General features: G+C 32.8%; 1 protein-coding gene across 1 annotated transcript; it reads right to left on the bottom strand.

Annotated features, from left to right (window-relative positions):
• Positions 1-4072: 4072 nt before the first annotated feature.
• On the bottom strand, positions 4073-13211 carry LOC129958530 (uncharacterized). The gene is made up of 4 exons (XM_056071067.1): positions 13035-13211; positions 11285-11350; positions 6769-7155; positions 4073-4411 (listed from the first exon to the last, which is right to left on the bottom strand). The coding sequence occupies exons 1-4, from the start codon at positions 13209-13211 to the stop codon at positions 4073-4075; spliced, it is 969 nt and encodes a 322-aa protein (XP_055927042.1).
• Between the last annotated feature and the right edge of the window lie 1373 nt (positions 13212-14584).

A 14584-nucleotide genomic window follows, 5' to 3' on the forward strand; every position in this document is an offset into this window, starting at 1 on the left:
TGATAAAGGACATGAAGATTTATTTTCACTCCAATATTTCAGTTTCGATAGTCGAGGAGGTAACAGCACGAACTGGTAGGCACATTTCCAATCCCATGCTCGGCCAATAGTTTTTTTTGTTTTTTTTATTGGAATGATGATAATCACAACTGATAAAAGACATGAAGATTTGTTATTTCTTCATGCCTATAATAATTTCGATATTTGAAGAGGGGAAGGGGACACAAAACATTGAGATGAACAATCGTTCAATATTTGTTGGTCCGTTCTCTGAAGCAAGAAGGCGCAACCAAACTCTTTTGTTAACAAGTCCTTGGAGTTTCATTCAAGACTTCATAGCAGGGTGTTTTTTTTTTTTTTTTTTTTTTTTTTTTTGTGAATTTCATATTTGAAGATTTACTATAACGACAAGAATCAATTCAGAAAGATGTTAAATCTTTTTCTCTAGGTTCGTTGGCAGAAGGCATTTGCAGAGAGGTCCACTTTGAGTCAAATTATTTTCTTGGAAATGCTTTGTTTTCATTTCTGTTCTATGTAACATTCAATATTAAGGTGTTTTTTTCTGAAAGATTTATTTGTTCTATTTATTTCGGCATACTTGGCAACAGAACACTGCATCTGCCTTTCTCTCAGTTATAGCTACATATAAGTTACGTCCCTTGATTAGTAGAGCAATACTAATCCTTCACGCCTTCCACTTAACTTTAAGATAAATTACCCCATTACGTTCTCAATTTTGCGCACCAGTGTATTTTATACAACATATAAATCATCACTTTCATTATGATTCAACAAAAACAATAAAATTGATTTACATTTCAGGACAAAATTGTTACTGTAACTAAATATGTTTATATCCAAGATTTTATAGTAAATAAATTCTTTGATCAAATAATTTGAGACTCCAAATTATGTTTTTCCCAATATTTAAAATGTATCAGATAAAAATAAAATTATTGTCATTTCAAATTATTTCACACGTTGTTGTTTCTTTCAGTAGTTTACTTTCATTTCGAGAAAGAGTTCCAAATATAAATCGATTTTAACAATTAAATTTATAATTAAAGTTAATTTATAAGTAAGTTAAATTTATAAGTCCAAGGCGAATTGATCATTCTGCCGCTGGACGTCCTCTTTAGACAAAACAGATAAATTAGGATTTAAATTTTAACTTTGAGGTTTATTAAGGATTTCAAAAAAGTTTTATGTTTCATTCGACAAATAATTTGGAAGTCTCAAATTTCATTTTGATTATCCTTCTGAATAGAATACTTGCCATCCTTTAAACCCCTTGCCACTCCAACTTCAAGTGCTCCAATGCAAATTTAAAAAGATCCAAGTTGAAAAAAAGAGAAATTAGCTTTTTCTTTGCAATTTTCATATTGCATGCATGGGCAGAAACAGAAATTTTCAAAAACAATTTCTAAATCTTATTTAAAAAAATTTAAAAATTTGGCTTTTTTTTTTTCGTAAATTTGAATTTAAGACAAACTGCAAAATTGGTATCCCTCAATGTGACAAGAAATTCGTTGGTAAGGGGTTAAAAAACACATATATAAAATGTACAGTAGAATTTCATTAAGCATTGGAGCCCTTGAGGAACATAAAATTCATATAGAGGATTCATTTTCCTGTTTCCAAAGAAACACTTCACAAATTGTACTTTTGACCTTATATATTCCAGCGTAAACGCAATAAATATTTAAATAATTTCACAAAATATGAGTTCACAAACTTTAAACATTTAAAAGAAAATTTAATATGTTAAAATTAGTTTTAATCTCAAATCTATGAAATCATTCGTTCTAAAAATTCAAAATTCATTTTCATTATGATATTAGTTAGAAAATTTGAACCAGTTCAAAGAATTGCATAATCTAAATTGTAAAGAAAAATAATTTCCGTCAAAAATTCCTGCCATGGAAAGTAAATTTTAAATTTAGATTCGTTAAAATTTTAGAATTTTCAACTTTTATCTTCAATACCTCCTACTGTTCTGTTATGATTCTCAGATTCTAGTGACAGCCGCATAATGTATGCTTAAACACTAGGTTTAAATATTCACAAGAATTTTTTAAGTGTTAATTATGCTTATTCGAAAATTGACGAGTAAGAAATATTTCATTAACTTCAAAATACCTTCCTTAGAAATGTTCACATGCCTTTTAGAGATTTCATAAAATGAATATGAATGAAAACAATGCGATAGTATACACATCAGTAAACTTTTTAAAGATTATAAGTCATGTCTCTTTGAAGCAGTATATTCTGGGAATGATTTATTAATCACGAACAGATTAGAGGTGCTGCTTTTCTAATTAAATAATTTGAAACTTTCTTCTTATTCGAAGTAGTTAAGAATTTTAACAAACGAACAAGTAACCGCAGACGTAAGCTTTTAATTACATTTTTAATTAGAGACCCTTTATTAAACCTTTGAATTCAAAAGGATTTTTTTCTTAATAGAGATATAAATGACGAAGGTCACTATTTGCTGTATCTTGTGCACTTTCATGGACACATGCCTTACTGTTAAAAATTAAACTTGTTTAAGATTTTCCGAGTAATTTCTTTCATTATAATGATGAAATGAAATTAATGGTCAAATAAGCATTATTTTGCTTTGGGACATTGCATAGAATGTATTACCATGTGGAGTGAATCGGAGGAAATTTAATATGCCAATTAATGAATTTTAAGAAAAGTCCATATTCCTATTATATGTTGGGGGAAAAAAATCAAAATACAAGTGGGGGAAAATTGAATATGATATTCATTATATTTTAAATAGCAAAAACAGTAAGTTGTAATGTAATACTTTGAAATTGCCAACTTTTCATATGCCCTAATTTCTCTCAATTGCTCTTAAATTCTTCAAGAGTTTAGGAAAAATCAGTTGCAGATTTGACATTTTTTCGATAATTGCTTGTTTTACTTTTAATAAAAAATAAATAGCTAAATGTTTTGTCAACAGAAATACAGTATTTAAAAATTTTTCATTATTAATATCTTAATTTTGCGAATTAGAAAATATTGTATTAAAGGCTTCTAAACAAGTTGAATCAATAAATAGATTTTTTTGCAAAAGATTCTATATCAATAAACGAAAATAATGTATTCTATTTCTTTCTTTACTGAATGATTTGTAAGAATGGAAAGGTTCTTGTTTGATATCAAAATTACATAGAAACTTTCTAAAAAATTAATACTTTTAAGATGTTAAAGAAACCAGGAAATGATTTCATCACAATGTTAGCTGTTTGAGACAAGGGGATCGCTTTCAACTCTTTGCCTGGCTCCTTGACAAAAAGTGTCAATATATACTCTTCCTCTTGCAGAACATTTCCAACTAGAATCTTACAAAGCGTCTGAACTTGTAGATCACTCAATATCTTGCCGTTCAAGAGCATAACGGAGCAAAATCCAAGGAATTGTGTGCTTTTCTGAACCATCTTCAATTTATAACAAATCGAAAGTTGCTGCGATGGCTACATTGTAATCAGCATACACTCTTCTACTACGTTTACCATATGTGAAGAAGCAATTTTAGGGATCCATACATGTAAAACGAGCAATCTAATTGATATGGAGGAAATCGTTCATTTAAAAAAAAGTGAAGCATAAAATAACTTACCCCCGCCACCAGAGCCTTCTCCTATAGAAGAATAAAGGACAGTCTGATTCACAGAGTAATTTCCCTCCGCATAAACCACCCTACTCTGTGTCCCCCACCCAACACGCGCGCGAGAGCCCTCCGCTAGTCCTTCGAGACAGAATTAATAAAAATTTTGAACTAAGTTCCAATCAAATAATTTTGAAACAAAAAAAAAGCCGAATGAAAAGAATTTTGAACAAAAAAAAAAAAATAGCCAAATCAAGTTAAAATCAACAAAGATATTTAAAAAGATTTTTTGATAAAAAAAAGCCAAATTAAAAATATTCGAAAAAAAATGAAGCCGAATTAAAATTTTTGAGTTCAGAATGTGGAAAAAAAAAGTTGAATTTAAAATTAAAAGGACTAGTGCTCATTCCGGCTGCCAGAAATTGAACCTTTAACAACAAGTTAAAAAGTTCAACCCGTAAGATACTCGATGGCCAGGGATATGTCCCGGTCCATGATGGTCTTTCTGTTAGCAATGATTGCCACATCATGGGCCAAGGAATATCGCCTGAGCACGAGATCTTCTTCCGGGGAATCTGGTGCCGGAATTGCATCTATATTGATGCCGAGCTCGGCAGGGCTCTGATCCCCAACCAGTTCCTTTATTCGCCTATCGAATAGGGCCCTGGTCGCCCTCGCCGCTGGGCAGTAGTCGAAGATCGTCTCGTAGAGGGCGTTGAGACGATCCTTGGCGGCCAGCCGCCGTTGGCGCTCCTGGACCCTTGCGGCTCGCTCAGCAGCATTTCTGGGCTGAAAAACAAACGCATTTAGAATGCAATTGCAGAAAACACAAATTAAATCTATTGCAGATAACGGAACGATGTAGATCTAGATTAGAAGTTTTTTTTTTCTTCTCATGTTTGGATTATGAAAATAAAATTTATATTTTCAAATATGCCTTTTATTTAAATATTTGCAATAAAAATTTTTAAATTCATGCTAAAAAAATTCAAAGAAAAAAATTTCAAATATTGGATGTCACTTTCGGAAATCATAAATTGATACTTGCAATAACATAATTGTGGTTACACAACTGCACATCTACTTCATGTAGTAAAAGATTTAATAAATCTAAATTTCTTCAGCGTATTTCCTCTTCGGAATATGAAATATGCGTGCTACGAGAGTTTTGTTTTCTTCACGAGAGCCCAGAAATTTACATTAATCAGTTTTTCATCGAGGAAACAATGACCTGAACGTCGTATTCAAGGGGATTTGCTTGCATTTACTTAAAAATATCGATATCATACAATGAGATAAATTACTCACTGAATATAACTAACAGGGATTTCAGTGTCTGCTGTGGCTTCCCGCTCACTGTAACAAATCAGTTTCAATATTTCTACTTTTAATGGATGTATTGTAAATTAAAAAAAAAAAAACTGTTCAAAAAGACGTCTGCATGTTTATATAAAAATACACCTTCTGTCAAATCTTTACTGAAATTTTGTATACGCGTTTTTTACAATGAAAAAGTGTATTTTTGAAATGCATTCAGCTACAGATTAAGCAAGAATTTGGTGTTTTTCATCGATACTTTTCAAAAAAAAATTTTAAAAAAAATTTTCATTAATAAATGGTGATGAAATTTCTAATTCTAATTTAGCTGCAGTATAATTCCTCCCTAATTTTTAAAATTTTCAAATGAAATTTTTATGAAATGAATGACAAGTGAAAATCAGACTTGCATCATAGATTTAGAAGCGAATCCTATTCAATATTTTTCAATCGTTATATTATGTTACTAGGCATACTATTTTTAATGATATATTTGTGTTTTAATCTCATTTTTTTATTCTTTTTTTTGTCCCGTTTTCTAAAAACAGGTTAGAAAGTTTAATAAAGTAAACTCTAAATTCCCATTGAAGGAATTTTGTGCAATGAAATTATTTTACTTTTGTTGCGTAGCTATAAATTGATACTCATTGGAATGTAATAATGGATTAATTTTTTTCCTTTTGGTTGATGTCTACGGCACCAAAGTTTTCATCAAATGAATCTAAATATAATTACGTCATTCTAATTCTATTATGTGTTTCAGTGGTTTTGATTATCTATGGTCTATCTTCTAAAATCCCTTTTCTAACTCAAGAATCAAAGATATCATTAAGCACAGAATAACATTCATTGACGAACACGAAAACCAACACGAATACACAAAAAAAATTCACCATTATATTTCTAATTAGACATTACAAATCTAATAGCTGAAAATAAAAAACGCATCAAATTACCAGAAAGAACTGCGCATGCACCCGTTTCCACGATAAGCACTGCAGGAAAGGGATAGAGGCGTCTTTAAGACGAAACATATAATTCTCTTTGTAATTTTGCAGTTCGGTTTCTTTTACGCATTTTGATTACGAAATAAAAACGGTTAATTTTTTTCTTCACAATATTTATTTCGAAAAGTATCATCAACCTTTTAAATTTTTAAAAAATTTAAGCATTGGAACCATCTTTTATAGTTGTAAAAAATAAAAATGAATTTCCAGAGTGTATAAACACTTAACAAAAAGTTTCTTTTTGAATGCCAATGTTTATATTTTCATTTAGCTTTAATACAATGTGCGAAACGCCTTACATTATAATCCGATAATATTTTAAACGTATTGTTTCTCTGTTTGAAAAACTGTCAAATATTTGAAGTGACAACGTGCATTTATCTGCATTTTGCAGAATTTATTTTCCATCGAAAATATTTTGGAATAACAGCGTCAACTTTACCTAATTATGAAATAGAAAATTTTATATTTAGTGGAACAATTTCCAAATTCAGATACAATTAATCATCTTAAGCAGAAATATTTACGTTTAGCAAAAAAGGATCAAACTATTGATTTAAAGGAATTCCTTGCGTTCTTTTGATTATAAAGGTAGATGCCATATATGAGTTGAAATTTAATTTATGTTGCTAGAGTTTTTACTTTCCGATTCAATTGTAATTCATCATCGTTTAATGCAGATAGGATGAAAATAAACCAATTTAAAGTATTTATATTTCGCCATTTTGGTTTTTGCAGTCTTTTTACATTGAATAATCAGTCAGATTCTTTTTTTCCCGCGGCTAACTGAGTGAAAAAAAAACTTCAAAACATTTTACTTACGGGTGCCGGATATGATGCTGCGGGGACCAGGGGGGGTGGCCTCCGACGTCGTCGGGCAGGGGCGCGCCGCCGGGGCGGGGGGGAGACCGGGGGAGGTGGTGGTGGTGGTGAGTCCGGTGGAGGCGGCAGTGGTGGCGAGTCCGGTGGAGGCGGCAGTGGTGGCGAGTCCGGTGGAGGCGGCAGTGGTGGCGAGTCCGGTGGAGGCGGCGGTGGTGGCGAGTCCGGTGGAGGCGGTGGTGGTGGCGAGTCCGGTGGAGGTGGTGGTGGTGGGCTGTCGGCGACTGGCGACGGCGGAGGGCTCCCCGCGGGTGGCGGCGGCGGTGCCCTCTCCGCGGGTGGAGGAGGAGGAGGGGTGTCTGGCTGGTTGGGAATGAAAACATCATCTTCCTAGAAATAAAGAAATCACAAAATTAGAAGTTGCATAAATAAGGGAAAATTCGAGTGTATCAAAGTTTGGTATTATATGCCACTACAAAATAGGTGCAGTTAAATTGTCCTACTAAATTTAAGATGGAAAATAGTATAGTTACTTGAGATATAAATGACTATGAAAAATTGGAAACCGAGAAAAAGTGGAAAATGTTACATCACACTTCTATATTGGAATCGTACAGTTCGGCAAATATCAATTGCTTTCAACTGTTATTTTTATAATTTCTGCCAGTTCATAAACAGCATTTTCTTAATCGTTCATTTTTTAACTGTAATAAAATTTGGTTCAAAACCATTGCATATTCCTCAAAAGATAACAGTAATATGTGAATTTGATTCCAATTCGCAATTTGTATTTCTTAATCGCTATCATAATTTTGACACAACTTGTCGATAAATTTTGCAAAAGGTGGTTTAATATGCTAAGAATTCTATTCTTTATTTTCTTGTTTACAGAGACGTTCTGAAAAGCCAAGCTCCAAATATTAATGAGGATGGTATTCATAAATGGTAAATATTAAGGAAAATCGCCCAGTGGGTATGAAGTCCAAACCCTGGCAAATGGAAAACGGTTTACTCAAAGAATATTTAAAAAAAACTTGCACAGAAAACAAATTCACACCCAAGGTATTTACAACGATAATCATTTGTGCAGACTTTCAACACAGTAAACCGCTAATTAGAAAACAGAATTAGTCCTCAGGATGTTCGTTTCGTTAACTACAGATAACGAATGAAAAAACAGTTTCTTCATCCTTTGGAATTTTTGTAAATATTTCGATAGAGCTTGGCATCATGAGAAACCTCCAGAAGAATCTCAATTTCAACTGGAAACCGAAACAGGTGAAAAGCATAAATAGAGGCTAAGACGCCAAATAATCATCATGTTTCTTGATAAGTATACGAATTAAGTTTTGCAGAATCGCATTAACATTTGCATGAAAAACTGGAGCACTCTATGTAAATAACTGTCTGTATTAGGATGAAAATTGTACTAAATGTTTTAAAAGATGGACCATCACATGCGATATCTTTCTCATACAAAACTTTTTAAAACTTAATTAAAAATTATCGAAATAAAACTAACATTTAGACTATCCTCGGAGAATGTTAAAACAAAACTCTTTTTGTAATATTTAAACTATTCCATTCCAGAATACATAAAATAAAATTCAATACAATTTGAAAAAACACTTAACAACTAAATCTATTGTTTTTCTATTTCTTACATTCCATTTTTCTCTAACTTGTCACAGGATGCTATCTTGAAGATGATTTTTGGCAAAACGTGACCATTATAGACAATAACGTCATAATGGACAATATCCAATACATTATGGACAATAACGTCTTTTCTGAACTCGTTTCCCAAAATGTTCCTATGTTTCCGATCAACCATATCTTTTGGACTCTGAAACCCGTGTACTGAGTGGAGCCTCCAGCATATAAAAATTTAGTTGATTGGATGTGCGTGATTACTTAAAGAAAATTAAGAATACTCAGGTTATGAACCAATTGCCATCCATTGAAAATAATTTATTAAATATTTTTAAGCAAATAAAAGCACTAGATAAAAGATAAAAATGAATGGAATTAATATTTTTCCCACTCGGAATATTCCAAACATTTTTTTCGGCATCAAGAATTCAAAATCGCGTTTGTATTATCAAGAAATTCAATCTTAACAAAAAGGATGAAACATCCGGTAAAAAGGACCAAAAAGGTATTGATTAAAAAAAAATGTGATAAACCTGAACAACTTGTACAGAATGGTAGTATCCAATATATTGGTGCCAAATGAGAATAACTGACGCTTATCAGTTCCAAAAACATATGGTGACTATCCAAATTTAAAAGAAAAGCAGAGCTCCCTGTATGAAGTAGCGGCAGAAAAAAAAAGAACATACCATTAAAATTGATAAATGGTTGATAAAAACAATGGATCACCGAATCTAAAGTATTAATATTTCACTTTTCGTCGACAAAGAACCGCAGGAACCTTAAAACACCAACATAGAATCCTAAATCTCCTGCAACAAGGGCATTTCTGCATATGAGTACAGTAAACCGCATTCTAAACAAGAAAAAATCAACGACAGTATCTAAATACAAAAAGTTTATTTTCCCACTAGAGATTTATCAACAGTTAAGGCGCCATTTATGTAGCAACAAAATTCAGATTTTGTACATTTCAATTCCGAAAATGATTGTAAATGCCAAGACAACTAGAAAGAAGGCCTCGACAAGAAACCCATTACACATTTGTCTTATTATTTGAGGAAACTTCTTGGAATGAGGCATCAATTGAATAAAATAATTAAAACTACAAATGCCCCATGCTTCACTCGATAAAGAAAAGAAATATGTCTACAAGTACGGTAAAATCAATAAAAGGGCGCTGCATTTCTAAGTTTAAAAATCATATCTACACACACCAAAACCAAAAGGACATTGCAGTGTTGGAATTTTTCTCCCTTTCAATTTGCTTTTTAATGCAAATATTTCATTTGTGTTTTGAGGGTTTAATTCGATATGAAATTTCTTTTTAACCCATATTTCAAATGAAATGAAGCATTATTATAAACAATGAAAATTGGAAAAAAAATCAAATATCAAAAAAGTCAATATTTATCCTCCAATGTAAATTTGCTTTATGAAGTGAAATATTTCTAAAAAATCTTAATTCATTGTTTTCGCTTTTCAATCTATTCAGAATTAAGCAACAAATACTGTAGAGCTTAAGAGCTTAGGTTTCCAATGGGTGCAATAAATAAAACAGATTAAGAATTGATATATTTTAGACACATGATTTTTTTTCTTATTCGTATGCAAATACCTAATGCAGTTTATCATCAAGATGTGCGATGAAAATAGCCATGAGTAACAACTAAAAATTACATGTTTCCGTAATTTCACATATTTTTATCAATTTCGGCAGAAATTGAGATTTATCCATATATTTGAATTTTAGAATCTAAATGCAATACAATACACACGCACACATATTATTTCATACGTGTTTTTCACCCTGAAATTATACATAACGGTGCTTTGTTGCTGGATGGTCTATACGATTTAGTTTTTTTATTACATATACGGTGGTTTTGTTTGAACATAAAAAGCTGTCCAAAATAGCACGAGCGCATTTTTAAGCATTATACTCTTTATAATGTAAGAATTATGACCGATATATATTTTTCTTGGATAATTTCGATGCCATTAATCCAAGAGATTGATGATAAAATATTCAGCGTATAAATAAATATGGATTTGTTGAGGAATCTGCATTCATAAGGAATCAAGGCTCTAATCTTAGAACTAAAATTTTTGAGAACTGATTAGTGGCTTAATGTGTGCAAAGACTGCGGTGCTTATTTTAGTACATTTTTTAAAAAGTTGCTTCTAGAAATATTTTAAGCAATTGTAAAATCTATCAAATTTCCATTCCTATAGGGCAGAAGAATCTAACAAAAGAATGTTACCTGTTTTTTTTTATCCCCACCCCTTTTTTGAACCGGATGCAAAGAATGAAAAGCTGGTCACTCAGCATGCGACTTCTAGCAAAGGTTACAGAAGTGGCGAGATTAGCAAATGTTGCCATCACCAAAGATGCGAGATACCTCTCCTGCAAATTGATCTGTGCATGGGCCTTTAATATTTCGCTATTTGGATTCAATTAGAGTATTCGTAATTTTTTTTCTCTATTGCTATCCCATCATTCAAATACATTAAACGGCTTAATATGAATTTTCCGTCCTAAACCAATGCGGAATCCATAGTTTGTTCTTCGCGGTAATGTGAGCATTTTACACCGTGCATTGTGTTTTTGAAGCACATATCCCACTTCATGAAGTTAAAAAGTAATTTCTTATTCAATTGCATACATCATTGACGGAAATAGCATCCATACTTGTTAGGAGAAAATTCTCTTATGAACACATTGAGAAAAATATGTTGCTCGCAAAAGTATTTACAAACTGCATCGCTCCGCTTACACCGATTGTTTACTTGGAAGTATTACTGGAATGGTCGCAAGAAAATTGACATGTTTCTTAAATTATTGAGAGCAGGAATGAATGCTTACCAATTCCACAACCATGCCAGCTGCCGCGTATTGCCTCTGCTCTGCAGCTTGCTCAGCCAAGAACTCCTGCAATATAAAAGAAAATTTAAAAGCTCGCAAAAATTATTGCACTTGCATAAATGTTTGCTGAGAAAAACCAAAAAGAAAAAGCGTAAAAAAAACTTTTTGAAAATATATATTATATGCATGTGTAAACATTTGCAACCAACACGAGTTTCGAGAATTCATGCAAAGAAATGAAAGTGGATAAATATTCGTTTTCATTTCTACTAGTAATTAATTAGTAATCGTCTGAATTAGTAATCTAATTCTAACGATAATTATTTCAATTTTTTTAAACAATTAATAGATATTAAGACTATTGCATTTTCATTAAACATAAATGGCAAAATGAAACCATAAAAATCTACATTTTTTGATAGAAACGAGGCAAGAGTATTTCAATTTCAATCACATTTATTACATATCTCAACATCTCAAACAGACTTAGATAACCATCTGGTGGTCCACCTCTGTATATTTAGGATTATTGGCAAAAACAAAAAACATTCCTCCAACCCCAATCAATGTACAAATTTTTATTTCACATCAACGTAATGACATTTAGACGCAGATTTCTCTGCTCTCGCCACCACCAGTTAAATGAGAAAAACGAATTTCTAGATATACAGGAAACCTACTTCCCAACACATCTTCTGTGGAGAAAAACTGACAGAATTCTCATCGTCAAATCGTATGAATTTCAGAAGGTTTTATTTCATATGAGAGCCAAGAACGCCTAGATATATATACTGTCACTAGAAAAGAATAATTTAAAAGAATATATTCTTTGTTTATGATAAGATGTGACTCGTCCAAGTTGGTTGACATGACTCAATTAATCAAACTATGATACTGACCATCTGTGTTACGGTATTATTACCAACAATTTTTGATGAACTACATTTTATCGCAACAAAATAAATTATTATATTTATACTTGCACAGTAATGATAGGGTATTGCAAATATTTAAATAATCTTGAAACTGGCGAAATGTGTATGCGACAATTTGAAGTCATTAATCAGTGGCGAAATCTGCGCCATTAATAAATTTTGGGCGTTGATAAATATTATACCACTCTGGCAAGCGAAAAGCCGAGTATGTAGTAAACACTAACACATGAATAATCTGGAGTGCTTTCAGCTTGTGAAACAGGAGCAGACAAAATTTGACCATTGGTGGGGATGAATAAACACTTGTGCTTACTTGTTAAACACATAGTACTTGTGCTTAATATATAGTACTTGTGTTTGCGGAAAACGCTCACTTCAAAGCAATTTCTTTCTATATTTTAATTAATAATCAAACGGTATGGTATGGTATTGTGAGATTTAATGGCGCAAGAGCCAAATTTGGCCATACTGCGCCAAACAAATGGTATTAATAAATGCCAAGTACAATTCAGTCATACAATTTAAAATTAAATTCCCGTGATAAAATGAAAGACATCTAGTAATGATTATTAGTAGTGGTTTTAAAATTGCAACTCACATCCCAGAAAGTAAATTTTTCCAAAAATGTTAAAAGATTAAAATACCAATTAAATTCAAAAGGTGCAACACTCCTAATATTAAAACAAGTACAATAAATTATAAAACCAAGTGAAAAGAAAAAAAAATCATTGTAATCTTTTGATTCGATGTTTCTTCAAGTATCTGTTATGACTGAGGATACTTAAAGATTCACGGTGAAAATCATTAAGATCAACCCATTGAACTTGACAATCTTGGGGACTTTGTTTAAAAACAGTTTTATCAACTATAGTGGAAACGATAGATTCTGGAGCAGGTGGAGTTTCATCAATTGTTTCATGATGGTTATATTCTATTACATTATCTGATTCTATATCACTGTGGGTGTTACGATTGGACATATTTGTGGTCATGGTTTTATTATCTTTAGGCTTGGAGTTTTTCTTAAATTTTTTCCTGTTAATAACGGCTTTGAATGCTAAGTTTTGTGAAGTGGCAGCAACTTTACACTGTGGGATATCTTGAGAAGTGTCTTCCATGGGAATACAGGGTGAAAAGTCTTATAAATGATTCAGATTTGGGACAAATTTCAGAGGGTGCATAAGATGGTTCAAATTCATTATTATCAACATGCATGATTATAGGCATTATCTGAGTGCCTCTTGTTTCCAGCGTTTTCCTGGCAGCATTAGAATAGCTGGGTCCATCAACAGGTCTACGAGCTTTCACCATTCGCTTTGCTTCTGGATATGAAATGCCTTTCTTCACCTTTTCAGCAATCACTTCCTATTCCAATATCCACGATGGACAGGACCGAGAAAAGGACATGTGCGAACCTTTGCAATTGAAGCATTTTTCCGATGCGGTACAGTCAGAGTTTTCATGACCTATTTCTGCACAGCTGGCGCAAGTTAGAGATCCGCGGCAAGAAGCTTTGGAGTGACCAAAACGCTGGCACTTGAAACATCGTAAGGGATTGGGGATATAAGGCCGGACTGCCAATTTCATGTAACCAGCTTTAATGTATTCAGGTATTTTAGACGAATGAAATGTTAGTATCAAATGCTTGGTTTCAAGGCGTCCATCTTTTCGTATTGTTATACGACGGACATAAGTAACCCCTTGACTTCCCAAATCCTTAGTTATTTCAGCAACTGGAGTATGAAAAAGTTCTCCGCAAGATATTACTCCTTTGGAAAAGTTTAAAGTCGAATGTGCACTGACGGTCACTGGAAAGGATGCAATGTTTGTCATTTTCATAATCTGGTGAGCTTGTTTTTGAGAGAGAACCTCAATGAGCAAATCCCCCGAACGTAATTTCCGAACAGTTGATACTGTTCCAAGATGTGCAGATATACTTTTTTCAACTAAAAAAGGTGAAACGGAATGAAGCGTATCGTTGGTAGAAGATACTCTTTTCAAAATAAAAAAAACTTATCGAAATGTTTTGAACATGATAAATCGTTTTTCATGCTAGTCAAGACCTATACGCTCAGAGCCACCTCCAGGAGCGTTGACCACGCTTAACGCCAAGCCCCAGAGAATGGCCCTTTCGCTTGATTCCTAGCAAATTAACCAAATTGTTAGGTTACCAGCCGAATTGATGCACTGTGGTAACCAGTGCATCACCCGTCTAATGGGTTGCCAAGCACGGCCAACACATGGGGTTTTTGGCTGTCCACGAGAATCAAGAAGCAAACAGAGCGGCGACAGCCTCTCATAGAGAGCTCCCTCGCTTGCCGTCGAGGGATGGAAGGACCAAGCAAAAAGCAGAAGGCGTAGAGGA

The sequence above is a fragment of the Argiope bruennichi genome, chromosome 2 (genome assembly GCF_947563725.1).
Source record: "Argiope bruennichi chromosome 2, qqArgBrue1.1, whole genome shotgun sequence".
Lineage (NCBI taxonomy): Eukaryota > Metazoa > Arthropoda > Arachnida > Araneae > Araneidae > Argiope > Argiope bruennichi.

What these genes read in the sequence shown, in the direction of transcription:
- LOC129958530 (XM_056071067.1), bottom strand. Translation starts at nt 13,211, where the DNA reads ATGACCACAAATATGTCCAATCGTAACACCCACAGTGATATAGAATCA. An exon ending in AAGATTGTCAAGTTCAATGG is followed by an intron (nt 11,351 to 13,034) that starts GTTGATCTTAAT and finishes TTTATATTGCAG; the next exon opens with GAGTTCTTGGCTGAGCAAGC. An exon ending in CAGCATCATATCCGGCACCC is followed by an intron (nt 4,412 to 6,768) that starts GTAAGTAAAATG and finishes TTTGTTTTTCAG; the next exon opens with CCCAGAAATGCTGCTGAGCG.